The sequence below is a fragment of the Aedes aegypti genome, chromosome 2 (genome assembly GCF_002204515.2).
Source record: "Aedes aegypti strain LVP_AGWG chromosome 2, AaegL5.0 Primary Assembly, whole genome shotgun sequence".
Classification (NCBI taxonomy): domain Eukaryota; kingdom Metazoa; phylum Arthropoda; class Insecta; order Diptera; family Culicidae; genus Aedes; species Aedes aegypti.
In genome coordinates, this window is record NC_035108.1 from 55,750,326 (window position 1) to 55,763,663 (window position 13,338).

At 37.4% G+C, this 13,338-nt stretch overlaps 1 protein-coding gene across 7 annotated transcripts in view; it reads right to left on the reverse strand.

The window, feature by feature from the left end:
* Positions 1 to 13,338, reverse strand: part of LOC5566289 (ribosomal protein S6 kinase beta-2) — a 162,422-nt gene that overhangs the window by 37,077 nt on the left and 112,007 nt on the right. For all 7 annotated transcript variants that reach the window (XM_021840875.1, XM_021840873.1, XM_021840869.1 and 4 more), the window contains exons 3-9: positions 13,076 to 13,243; positions 3,845 to 3,976; positions 3,614 to 3,747; positions 3,339 to 3,530; positions 3,186 to 3,276; positions 2,869 to 3,117; positions 2,701 to 2,808 (exon numbers count right to left, since the gene is read on the reverse strand). In XM_021840875.1, the coding sequence (XP_021696567.1) occupies positions 2,701 to 2,808; positions 2,869 to 3,117; positions 3,186 to 3,276; positions 3,339 to 3,530; positions 3,614 to 3,747; positions 3,845 to 3,976; positions 13,076 to 13,243 (1,074 nt within the window). The remainder of the gene's footprint in view (positions 1 to 2,700; positions 2,809 to 2,868; positions 3,118 to 3,185; positions 3,277 to 3,338; positions 3,531 to 3,613; positions 3,748 to 3,844; positions 3,977 to 13,075; positions 13,244 to 13,338) is intronic.

Here is a 13,338-nt window from a genome sequence, read left to right on the forward strand (position 1 = left end):
AAAAAAATTGTGCGGTAAAAACTACCATTTTAGGGGGTTAACTTAAGCGCTCGCACCGGCAATTTTCAGCAGACCAGAAATGCGTTCGATTTTACCATGTCGGTAGTCGAAATCAGATTGTTGTAAATTATTTCTGTCAAACGTACCAGTAATGTGGTGAGATGTACTGTAAACATAGTAAATTGGTCTGAAATTGCATGGTAGTTTCAAGAATGGGCGTAGTCAGCTAAAATAGTAATTTTTACTACAGAATTTTTTCCCGTATACATATTTGTTTTGTCACATCAGACCTTAGCCTGTCACATAAGTGACTCTTCTTCCTCTTTTCTGGCGTTACGCCCCAACTAGGACAGAGCCTGCTTCTCAGCTTAGTGTTCTTATGAGCACTTCCACAGTTATTAACTGAGAGCTTACTATGCCAATGACCATTTTTGCATGCGTATATCGTGTGGCAGGTACGAAGATACTCTATGCCCTGGGAAGTCGAGAAAATTTCCAACCCGATAAGATCCTCGACTGGTGGGATTCGAACCCAGCTACGGGCATGAGAAGTGGACAATGCTGTTAGAGGACCTGCAAGCGCTAGGAGTTATTGAACGACGTGTGCTTAGGATGATCTTTGGCGGAGTATGTGAGAACGGCGTATGGAGGAGAAGAAGGAACCACGAGCTTGTGCAACTCTACGGTGAACCCAGTATCCAGAAAGTCGCCAAAGCTGGAAGGGTACGATGGGCAGGACACGTTGTGAGAATGCCGGACAACAACACAGCGTAACAAAAATGACATTTTGCGTGTCTCAAGGATCAAATTATGTGTCTCGAGTAGATTTAGGGTTGCTGAATCTGATGGCATTCTCAGAAATGTTTCAGCACGTCACAATTTTTAGCGACAGGTCGCCAAAGTTGTATAAAACACTGGTTTTATTGATGTTTACATGAAATTTAAAGAACAATTTATCATTTTTTTTCGTAATCTAATGCCAAATAGAACTTAAACTTTCATTTCAGATATAATTTGATTGAAATTGCACGATTAAATTTCGATTAAACTGATTTTTCAACATGCTTGCAGTCTCCATACAAAATTTTTCGTTTCTTCTATATGGCAAAATACAACAATTCTCTAAACTATCAGAAAATATTTTTTCCGCTTCAAAACTATTATAAACTTTGATGATAAGTATTGTTAGACACATAAAGTTTGAATTTGTAGCAAATTAAGCAAATAAACTGCCTCACAAGCTGGCAAACTTGCATCCAAGTTTGTTGAAATAGTCATTTTTTGCATTTTCAACAGCCAATATCTCATAAACTAGACTAGGATTCAGCAATCCTTAATTGAGTGAATAGCGGTATTTTGGTGCTGGAGACAAAAACGTGTTCCGCAGTGCAATCCTGCAAAAATGGTGTTCACCTCAAATCCAGCCGGTACAAGACGAAGGGAAGCGCAACGAGCTAGGTGGTTTGACCAAGTGGAGCAGGATCTTGGAAGTGTGGGGCGATCGAGAAACTGGCTAATATTGTGGCGCAAGTCATGTCTTGGAGGACGTAGCACCATCAAAAGTAAAGTAAGTAAAGCCGGATTATACGAAGCGATTAAAGTCGCTATAGCAACACTAGACTTTGTGAAGGCACCAGTCTTTAAGAATGAGTTAAGAATCTTGAGCCATTGAGAGTTTGAGATATTTTATGCTTGTGAGCGTCTCTTAGTGGCACCATTGCGAACTTATTAGGTATGCTACGCATTACTTAACCAGTAGCTGTTTTGAAAACATCAACCTGCTATTTGATCTGCATCCTGAGATATATGAGTTTTAAGTTTTAAACGCCGCCTAGTGGTAAAACATGGAATCAACTAAACAAGCAATCGCCTTTGGACAAATTAACAAATTTGCTGGAGATACTAGTCTCCTAATATAACTCAAACTTGTATGTATGATATAAGAGTTTGAAATATTTGAAATTCACTAGCGTCTACCAGTGGCTGTTTATTGAGTTAAGAAGATCTGCAGCGTAAAGTTCTTGATTCAATGAGCAACATTCTTCTTCTTCTTCTTCTTTCTGGCGTTACGTCCCCACTGGGACAAAGCCTGCTTCTCAGCTTAGTGTTCTTATGAGCACTTCCACAGTTATTAACTGAGAGCTTACTATGCCAATGACCATTTTTGCATGTGTATATCGTGTGGCAGGTACGATTATACTCTATGCCCTGGGAAGTCGAGAAAATTTCCAACCCGAAAAGATCCTCGACCGGTGGGATTCGAACCCACGACCCTCAGCTTGGTCTTGCTGAATAGCTGCGCGTTTACCGCTACGGCTATCTGGGCCACATTGCTAATGTTAAAATTTGTCCTCATCTTCAGAATCTGGAGTTATAAAATTTCATAACTAACGTATGGACTCCACATACTAACATTTTCTGAGTAATTAAATTCCCAACTAAGCAATGTGTAAATGAAGCATATTTTTTACTATTGCAAATCTTCACAAAAGAAAGTATTGTAATTGTATATAGCTGTTTCTGAGATATGAGCGTCCAGCGTTTTTAAACATCGCTATTTTCTCAAGAAAATAAGTCTTCAAAAATCGGTTCACTAATAAAGAAGTTACAGCCCTTCAAAATGCTCTGGGATTATATTGACCCCAGAACATAGACAAAGGATTAATATAGATGAAAGAAACACTCGAATTTACTACTTACTTGGAAGATTAGATTGGCACTCTCACTTAACGTTGAATCGTCAGGTGAGTCGACTGGTATCTGCTTGGTAAATTTGGTGTCGAACTGCGAGACGTCATCTTCACTTCGCTGGAAAGACAAATTAATCAATTCCAATTGATCCGTATTCAATCTCAACAAGTTTCTTACCAAGACAGGCTTGATTGGTGGGTCCAATCGTCGAGCTAACACGTCATCCCAGTTGACGTTTTTGAAGAACGAATGTGATCGAACAGCTTGCCCATCCGTGGGACCACTGCCGAGACGTTGCGAAACCTGTCGCTTCATAAGCCGGCGGATGAGGTCTCTGGAATCTGCCGCCAGGTATGCTGGGATGTTAAGTTTGCCCTTCAGAATGGCATCGATTGTGTTTTTCCGGTTATCTGCTGTGAATGGTGGCTAAAATGGAAGAGACGGGGTTGTTGAAGATTGATTGGCATACGCTTTCCAAGTGTAGCAGGACATACCATGCCCGTTAACATGTCGAACATCAGGGCACCAAGTGACCACCAGTCCACTGCTTTGCCGTGACCACTTCTTGTTAGAATTTCAGGAGCCCTAAAACGAAAGAACATCAACATCAGCTAACTTTTATTCAAATTCAAAAAGTGCATACTCACATGTACTCGATAGTGCCGCAGAAAGTGTGCGTAACGATTCCCTCCTGGATGTGTTCTTTGCAGAGGCCAAAATCCGTCAGTTTGACGTGACCTTGGGCGTCTAGTAGTACGTTTTCCGGCTTTAGATCTCGATAGATGATACCCAGATTGTGCAAATGCTCTAGCGCGAGGATAATTTCACACAGGTAAAAGCTGAAAGTAAACGGAAAACAGTTAGCTAACTCCGACAAATTTTGCTTCGTTTAAAATGCCACAAGGCCATATACGCCACCTACCAAGTGGTGTCCTCTAAAAATATTCCTTCTCGTTCTAAATGCATGAACAGCTCGCCACCGCTCAAATACTCTAGGATTAAATACAATTTTCCACCTGTCTGGAAGGCGTACACTAATTCGACTATAAATGGATGCTGGAAGAGGGAAAAAAGTTGTTAGAAGAGTTATTTTCCGATTCTATCCTCGGACGGTCGCCGGATATGGACCAAGAGGCTAGGTTGGAATACTAACCCGCACGGCTTCCAGGATGTTCCGTTCTGCACGTGTGTGGGCTGTGTCTTTTTGATTTCTAACTATGGATGCTTTTTTCAGCACTTTCATGGCGAAGTAGGAGTTTGCGTCGGCACCGGTAGTTTTTCGGACCTGTGGATGGAAACGAAGAAGAAATTAGATGCGGTTAGATTATGAAGCTCTGATTGTAAGTTTTTATCATCGAAATTGCAGTTGAATGTTACTTCGGAGCAATCAAATACCACTTTGAACGGTGAGAGCATTACTGACATAATTTCCAATAATGTAAATTGCATAGTTTTTTTTATAATTACTGAATTACTATTAGTCATTATAATGTTTTCTAAATATTTTACTATCGATAGATAGAAACTGATGGAACAGACATTTTCCAATGTAAATCGGGTCTAAATTGGAATCCCTATCAACATCTCAAACTAGATCTCAATTGAAATCCCAATCGAGATCGTAATTTCAATCGAAATCTCATTCAAAATCCCAAACGGAACCTCAATTGAAATCCTAATGGAAAGCTTAGTCAAAACCCACTAACAAAATCGCAGTCATAATTTGAATTGAAATGTTAATAAAAATTTCATTCAAAATCCTTATCTAAATCCCAATCCCAATCCGGAATCCCTACTGACATCCTAATCTAGATAGCAAAAGAAATCCAAATTGAAAGCTTAGTTGAAATCCCAAACCAAATGCCATTCGAAATCTTAATCGAAATCCCAATATAGATTTCAATAGAACGTGTCCGTGTCTTTTTTTTTTTAAAATAAAAATTCCAATCGAAAGCAAAATTATCTCTACTGAAATCACAAATCTAAATCCCAATAGAAAATTGAATAGAATCCCAAACGAAATCCCAACGCTAATCCAAATCGTAATTTCAATAGAAATCTCATTTAAAATGTCCAACGAAATTTCAATTGAAAAACCAATAGAAATACAAATTGAATTCTCAAGCCAAATCAAAATCTTAATCGAAATCTGAATCGTAAGCCCAATCATTATCCCACTCTAAGCTGTAAAGCAGCCTTTGTCTCAGTGGGGACGTAATGCCAAGAAGAAGACGAACCCTACTCGAAACCACAAACAAAATCCCAATGCTAATACCAATCGCAATTTGAATTGAATTCATAATCGAATTCCCATGAAATTCCGCAAAAAATCCAATCGGAATATCATTGTATATCTGAACCGAAACCTCAATCGAACTCTGATGAATTCTCTCAGAGATCTCTCACAGAATTCTCATCAGTATCCTCTCAGGATTCTCGTTGGATTCCTCGCAGGATTCACAAAAGATTCTTCGCGGGAATCTCATCAGAATCTATTCATGAGTCTAATCAGACTTTATCAAAATCATCGCAGGATTCATATCAGGTTCCTCGCATGAGTCTCATGATCCTCTCAAGGTTCTGTTCAGAATTCTGTTCTCTCAGGTTTCTCATCTCATAAGACTTTTCTTCAGAATACTCTCAGAATTCTTATCAGAATCCTCTCAGGGTTTTCATCAGAGATCATCTCTCGATATGGTTTTAAGAATCTTCATAGAAATCAGAAATCTTCCCAGGATTCTCATCAGAAACCTTTCAAAGTTGTCATCAGAATCCTCTCACGATTCTCATCGGAATGCTCTCAGGATTTCATCAGCTGCTAAATTCTCATAAGAATCGTTCCTGGAATCTTATCAGAATCGTTCCAACATTTTCATCAGAATCTATACAGGTTTCTCATCCTTTCATAGTTCTCATCGACAAGATCCCTTCCTCAGAATACTTACAGGATTATCATCAGAATCCTTCCAGGATAAATATTCTCAACAGAATCCTTCCAGGATTTGTAACCAAATCTTTCCAGTATTCTTATAAGAATCCTTCCTGGATTTTTATCAGAATTCTTCCTGGATTTTCAGTATTCACATTAAATTTTTACACGATCCTTCCAAACTTTCAACCAAACATTGCAGAGATCTCACATGAAATTCCGGAATTTTCAAAGAGTTACTACCAGGATGCTCATTATAATATTTCGAGGATTATCATCAGAATCCTACATGGATTCCAGTATCGTCACCAGAAACTATTCAGGCTTTTCATCAGAAACCTTCTAGCGTTCTTATCAGAAAACATACAGAAATTTCATCAGAAATCTTCCAGGGAATTTATCAGAAATTTTCCAGGGATTTCATTGAAAGCCTTCTAGGATTCTTATCACAATCCAAAATGTTCATCAACTTTCTACAGGATGCTCATTGGAATCCTTTAAGAATTCTTATTGAAATCGTTTAAACATTTGCGCAAGAACTCTAACAGTATAACAAGAATTTCAAAAATAATGCTATGACTTTGAAAATCTAAAAGTAGAACTTCGTTACTAAAGTTCCGGCATAATGATTCACCGTATCCCAAATACTCTTATTGAGCTTCCGATAGATTTACCTTTACGAACCAGTTGTACTTTACTTTGTATTGCTAATAAAGAGAGTATCCTTCAAATTCCAGGGTTTCATCAGCATTGCTGCTCAATTCTCATCAGAATCTTTCCTGGAATCTTATCAGAATCGTTTCAGGATTCTCATCAGAATTCTCATAGGAAACTCATCAGAATCGTTCCAACATTTTCATCATAATCAATACAGGTTTCTCATATGAATTATTTCATGATTCTCATCTACAAGATCCAATTTTTACTTCAGAATCCTTTCAGGATAAATATTCGCAATTAAATCCTTACAGGATTTGTAATCAAATTTTTCCAGTATTCTGATAAGAATCCTTCCTGGATTTTCATCAGAAATCTTTTTCGATTTTTATCAGAATTCTTCCTGGATTTTCATCATAATGGGTCAAGCATTCACAGTTATTTTCACAAGATTGTTTTCAAACTTTCTAGTGTTCGCATAAGAAAAATTGCAGAGATATCATATGAAATTCCGAAATTCTCAAAGAGATACTTCCAGGACGCTCGTTATAATATTTCCAGGATTCTCATCAGAATCCTACCTAGATTCCAGTATTGTCACCAGAAACTGTCCAGGCTTTTTTATCAGAAACCTACTAGCGTTCTTATAAGGAACCATCTAGGGATTGCATCAGAAATCGTTCAGGGAACTTACCAGAAACCTTCCAGTGATTTCATTAGAAGCCTTCTAAAAGTCTAATCACAATTCAGGATTTTCATTAACTTTCTGCAGGATGATCATTACAATCCTTTCAGAATTCTTATTGAAATTCTTTAGAGCTTCGCACAAGAACCCTATCAGTATAACAAGGATTTCGAAAATAAAGCCTGTTATACTGTTATACGCAAATAAAGCTATCTTTCGAAATCTAAAAGTAGGTCTTCGTTACTAAACCTAAGTTCCGGTATAATGTTAAAATTTGCATTTTTGTGCCACAAGATAATTCTTTCTTAGAAACATTTGTATTCGGGACCAGATACCAAAGTTACAAAAGTTCTGAGCAAAAGTGTGCAAAAAAGTCGTCCACGTCTTTTAAGGGTTAATCTCCGTCGAAATCCCATTTCCATACGAAATCTTAATCAAAATCTCATTCGAAATCCGAATCTAATCCTAAACGAAATCCCAATCGGAATCCTAATCAAAATCTCAAACGATGTCACAATCCAAATTTAAATCGAAAACTCTATCAAAGAACAGGAATTTCCAACGAAACCCAATCTCAACCTTCTCTTTTTTTACGTTTTTAATCGACTATTTCTATATGCAAAAAAAGCGTTTTTATAAAAAGAACTTTAGTCCAAGATCGGTCGCATGCATGTACTGCGTACACGCAACTTGAAAGAAGCTCGCTTTTCATACACAGCTCAAGCGAGGTGGCACTGGCGATGGCTGAATGCGCGACCGCTCTTGAGTTAAAACCAATGTTGCAAATGAGTTTTTCGAAATTAGTTCGAAGCAGTTTAGTTTTTTGTCAATAGTAAATTGATATCTTATCAATAGTTTTACTATTGAAACAGTTTTTTGACTCTATTGGGTTAATCTTTGTCAAAAATCAATGAAGCTCTAGAGAAAAAAAAAGATCATCGAAACCCCAATAGAAACTCAAATCGTGAACTTCTCCATCGAAATCTAAATTGCTACTCCGTGAAACTGCTTCCCCATTGGCGTAGCTTCTCTACTGAGACCTCCTATCACTGTCACTCATGGAGTCATTTTCATGCGTATAACTCATCAGTACACATCAAATTCATGTCCCTCGTCAGCTTCCATTAGATTGATTAAGATACATATCCCTCCCAATTCTTGAACGTATTAATTGAAGCCACCGTTCAATACCGTAGACATCCGGTAATTAGAACTGATAAACGGCTCTCGTAAAATGAACTATGTGCAAACAATATCTTTGATACGGGCAGCTTATTTCGCATAAAGACGATCCGTAAGAAGACGTTTAGCATAAAAATGCTTGACGCAATGGAAATTTCGCATGGGACAATTTCATACACGAACAGGTAGCATTTTAAGGAGGGTATGTAGTACTCTTTGTTCCAAATCTCCGTTATACGAAACGTCTACGCTTAAAACTATACGAAATGCAGGGCTGGTAGCCTATGAAATAGGAACTTTGGAGACCTTATGCTTGAAAATAGAGACCAAAAAGAGAACAAAAACTAGATCATTCAGGAACTGAAAAAAGCAAAAATAATATATCAGAAGATAAGTTTTTATAAAACAAATTTCAGAACCATACCGCATTCATACATTTTTTTTATGAATACTTTAGCTTTTGTTTGGGAACTACAAGTATTAATACTCGTATTCCTGTGCGCATTTCTTCAAGATTTTATTCTACAGGAATTTCATTAGAACATTCTTCTTAAGGAATTCCTCCATGAATTAATTCAACAAGCATTTTTTTAGGGACAATCCCACAAATAACTCCAGAGACTCCACCATGAGTTTCTCCAGGAATTCCTCCAAAGATTCTTTCCCAAATTTCCTAATTGATCTCTCTAGTAGTTTGTCCACGATTTCCGTTTAGGACATTTTTAAGAACTTATGCATTATTTTTTAAGAGATGTTTCCACTGATTTCCCCTAGAATTGTCATTCAGTTTTTCAATTTTCAAAGATTTCAACCAAGAATTTCGGTAAAGATACCTTTAGAAGTTAATCCAGAAATTCTTCCTATGATTTCATCAGATAGGCCAGCAAAAATTCCAGGGAATTGTCAAGGACATTTTTAAGACAATGTTGGTGAAAAAAACCTGAAGCAATATTTTATGAAACTTCTGTAGAAATTCCTGATGAACTTTTGCAAGGATCCAAGCTTTTGAGGAAATCTAGATGAATTTGTAAGATGATTGAAAAAAAATTCAATCCCTGGATAACATCTTGCAGGATTTTCTTTATGCATTCCTTGAGAACATTGAGCAGAAATCTTGAAAATGGTGGAAATAATTTCTGTAATACCTATTTGCTAGTAAGTAGATGAAAAACCGAATGTAGTACTATACCATTTAGTTCCATTAGACTAGAGTTTGTATCCTTTGACAGATACGGGTATTTCGACCTCAACTGTAAGGCCGTCTTCAATCTCGTCCAGTCGAGTCTAGTACACGACACTGAAGACGGCCTTACAGATGAGTTCGAAATACGCGTATCTGTCAAAGGATACAAATTCTAGTGGAATTAAATGGTATAGTGTTGAATTCGGTTTTTCATCTACTTATAGGTATTCCACTCAACAACTCAAAGATATATTATCTATTTGCTAGTGGTCAAGAAATTTCTAGTTAAGGTGAAGATGAATCGAAGCCTAAATTTGAATTTTCAAGAGCACGGATCTGGAGAACCAAACATCCGTTTGAGCTGAAAACCTAATCGATTGGTCACCACCAGCTAGTGACCAATCGATTAAGTTTTCAGCTTAAACGGATGTTTGGTTCTCCACATCCATGCTCTTGAAAATTTAAACTTTGGCTTCGATTCATCTTCACCTTAAATGTTAGGAGTGAATCACTAGTCGAAGTTATTGTGTGCCTCAATAAAGACGAGTTTTCAACAGATTTCCTGCAATAACCTGGAGCATTTCTTTAGATAAACCGTGAATGAATTCACGAAGGAAAGCATATGCAAATGGCTGAAGAAAAAACTGAAAAAAGGCGTAGATCCTCCCTCAGAATTTCTTGTAAGGGTTCCTGGATAGATATATAACAAAAACTCTGGAATGTATGGGGATTTTCATGAAAGAGTTGAAGAAAATGAAAGGGATGGTAAGAATATAGAGGCTAAGTCTCCAAAGATCGATCTGCTACTAGCCCTGGCAAATGTATGTAAGTCTCGCTAATGTAGCTAATAATAACTATTATTATTGTTGCTGTACAAACTAATGTAGCCATACAGTATTTGCCGATGGGATAACCGACTAATGATCGATCGACAAACGATGCGATGGAACGAATTCAGCTTTTAGTGCATATTTAATGAATTGGCTTGAGATTTATGACCCACTGAGGACGAGAAACTCTGCTATGACGTTTGTGTTGGAATACCTACGTTTGAGTGGACTAGCGTATCCAACTTTTCTTTTCTTTTTTTTTTTCAATTAGATTGTCAGTAGCCGCATTAACAGACATTTAACCTGTGTATGGCCAAGTTTGTCCGAAAAACTAAAAGTAGGGAAACGTTAACTAAGAACTATAATGACCACCTATTGATTACGGGTTATTAAACTGATAATAGTAGTTGACACATTGTTCGCTATCGGAAATCGTGGAAAAAAGGTAATGAACTGGAATTAAGTTTGCGTTGCCAGTTCAACGTAACTTATTCCGGTTTCAGAAAAATGTATTTCAAGAAGGGTAATCAATATAGAGGAAGAAGTTGACTGTGAAGAAAACAAAATTTGCCATTAAAACTCAAACTTTATCTATTATGTGTACAGCTTGATAGTATTATTGGATCTTAGCATAGTAAGCAGGATTTCCAGAATTTTTTTCGAAGTGATAGAAAACTCAGTTACTTCTCAAGTACCATTTCGAGTTCTTCCATATACTACGAGCTGTTTTTACTGCAAAAAGTTATTTAGTGTTTATTAAAACCTGTTATTATAACCTCAACTTGTTTATCTTATCAAGACAACGAGAAATCTTCTAAGATTTTACTAAATCTTGTTAAAGTATTCGCAAATCTCAAATGTCTTATGGATATCATTGCCTGTTCAGCTCTACTTAATGGTTCATTAAGTCTATTATGATTGAATGCACCACTGATAAAACTTTAATAAATAACATGTAAGACCTGAAAGCATTGAAATTGTTGCATTCAATGATCCTAATGAACTGAATTCTATAACATTGAATTTGGAGAAAAACTGTTGATTCATCCATTGTAGCATTTACGAAGATAAATTGTGAAATCTTCATGATTTTCGAAGAAAATAAACACTGCCCTTCCGCATTATTAGATTTTGCTTTTAATTTCCAATAACTGCTGTCATAAAAAGCTCGTTTCCAGTCGAAGACGACGACGATTCCGTGTCTCGGCACCATTTAAACATGGGGCACCAGCGCCCACTTGAAATCAACTAGATATAGTTAGTGATGGAGTAAACGTGCACATCAAGTACAACACACAGAGTGGCTTAAGTTACGATTCGCTCCAACCCTCGACGTTCGGCATCGGTGCCACAAAACAGCACGATGGCGCGCGTGTTAGCCATAATTATCACTTTTTAATATTTATTCAGCATCAATAAAACCCGTCCCGGCGTTGTTTTAAAATCTATTCCACTAATACTACACCGCAGAAAGCTGAATGTGACGATAAAAGTGCAGTTTTACAACTTTTTTGAATCGGTTTGTTCTACTGGGGTGAAGTTTACAGAAGGGATTACACCTGTTAGTTTGCACAAATTCGCTGCTGCACTTGGCAAACAGAAAACGCATTTGGCTGGCACACATAATTTGTAACCTTGGTGAACAAACCGGGCTGGTAGCGACTGAGTGTTTAAGAAACTTCAGAAATTTTATGCGAACAAAGAGACTAATAAGGGGCCAAAACCATAACTCTAAGCACACCTCTTGAGATTTCTCGAAAGATTTCTTCAAGTACTCCTTCAAAAATTGATGCAAATTCTTCCAAAATTTTATCAAGAACATCCTAGAACTATCTTCCTTTTTAATTCTTTCAAGAATTCAACCTCTAAATATGAAAACTAAATTAGACAATTGGACAAGCTTCAGTCTTGGGTAATTTTTCAATTTTTTTATCGGGCCTTGATGAAACCAGATAGGTCAATTTCATTTTCCATCTAATCTGTCATATTTAGATATCAAACTTCCTTAATTACAAAAATATAGCTTAGTACTTATCAAGACAAATCTTTTGAGGGATTAAAGGCACGCAGAAATCGAAAAATAATTGAAAACCTTGTTCACAGTATATTTACTAGATCCTTGTGGGCCCATTACACGTGGGCACGGACATGTCTGAGTCAAATTTTGGAAGTTATGAAGTTAGGCACATAAATATAACAATTTAGTAGAAAAACAATGTTGACCAATCGGAAACCGGTTTCAAAGAGATTCGATAAACGTAAAATTAATGAAGATTAAAGCTGATCCAGTAGTCTAATTCAGTTCTCATATGACATTCTTGGTGGATACTATAGAAACAAGTTGAATTGAACTCAGATTTATGTTAATTAGTAGGTTAAATGTTGATATCATTTTTTTCCTGTCCTGACCTACTGACTCACTATAAAAACTGCGTACCGGTGGATATTTCCAAAAAATCCTTGAATGATTAGACACCATAGTTCATGTTCGGTGTTCATATTTTATTGCGAACAACCATCAGACTTGTCCATAAGCCGGGTGCCACGCGCACATTGTGTAATTTATTGCAATTCTTTGTAAGCTCCTATCTATACACTTGTAATCCTGTGTGGCCGTGTGTCATTGAATGTCACAATCGAGTGCCAGCAGATACACTTGTAGCTTGCAACTGCACATAATAGACAAGAAGTCCCATGTCAAGCAGTGGCAATCTTCGCACTGCCCATTAGGGTGGCCCATAATGATAAAACTACAACAAATCTGAAGTTAGACCTCCTAAATGTGTTCACTTGGACCCCCAGAAGCTAGTGTAAAAATTTCAGCGGATCCGTCAACTTGAGAGTTTTTGGATTTTTTTTTTTATCATTATGGACCATCCTACTGCCCCATTCATCCATTCCGCATGCACCTAACTCACCTGGAAGACTTTGCCGTAGCCGCCCTTCCCGAGCACTTTCTTCAGCTCGAAATCCTGCGGCCCGAGCTTCATCCGGCCCGGGTTGACGATTTCCTCTGACAGGGGGATGGTTTCCGAACCTTCGGCATCGAGGTTGCTGTTGATGTGTAGCTCCGGTTCCAGATCGACCTGCGCGTGAGAAAAATGAAGGAAACGAAAATGCAATTAGTTACCTATCTGGTGCACTTGTTGTTCGGTTCGGTTTGGTTGGGAAAAAGTTTGTG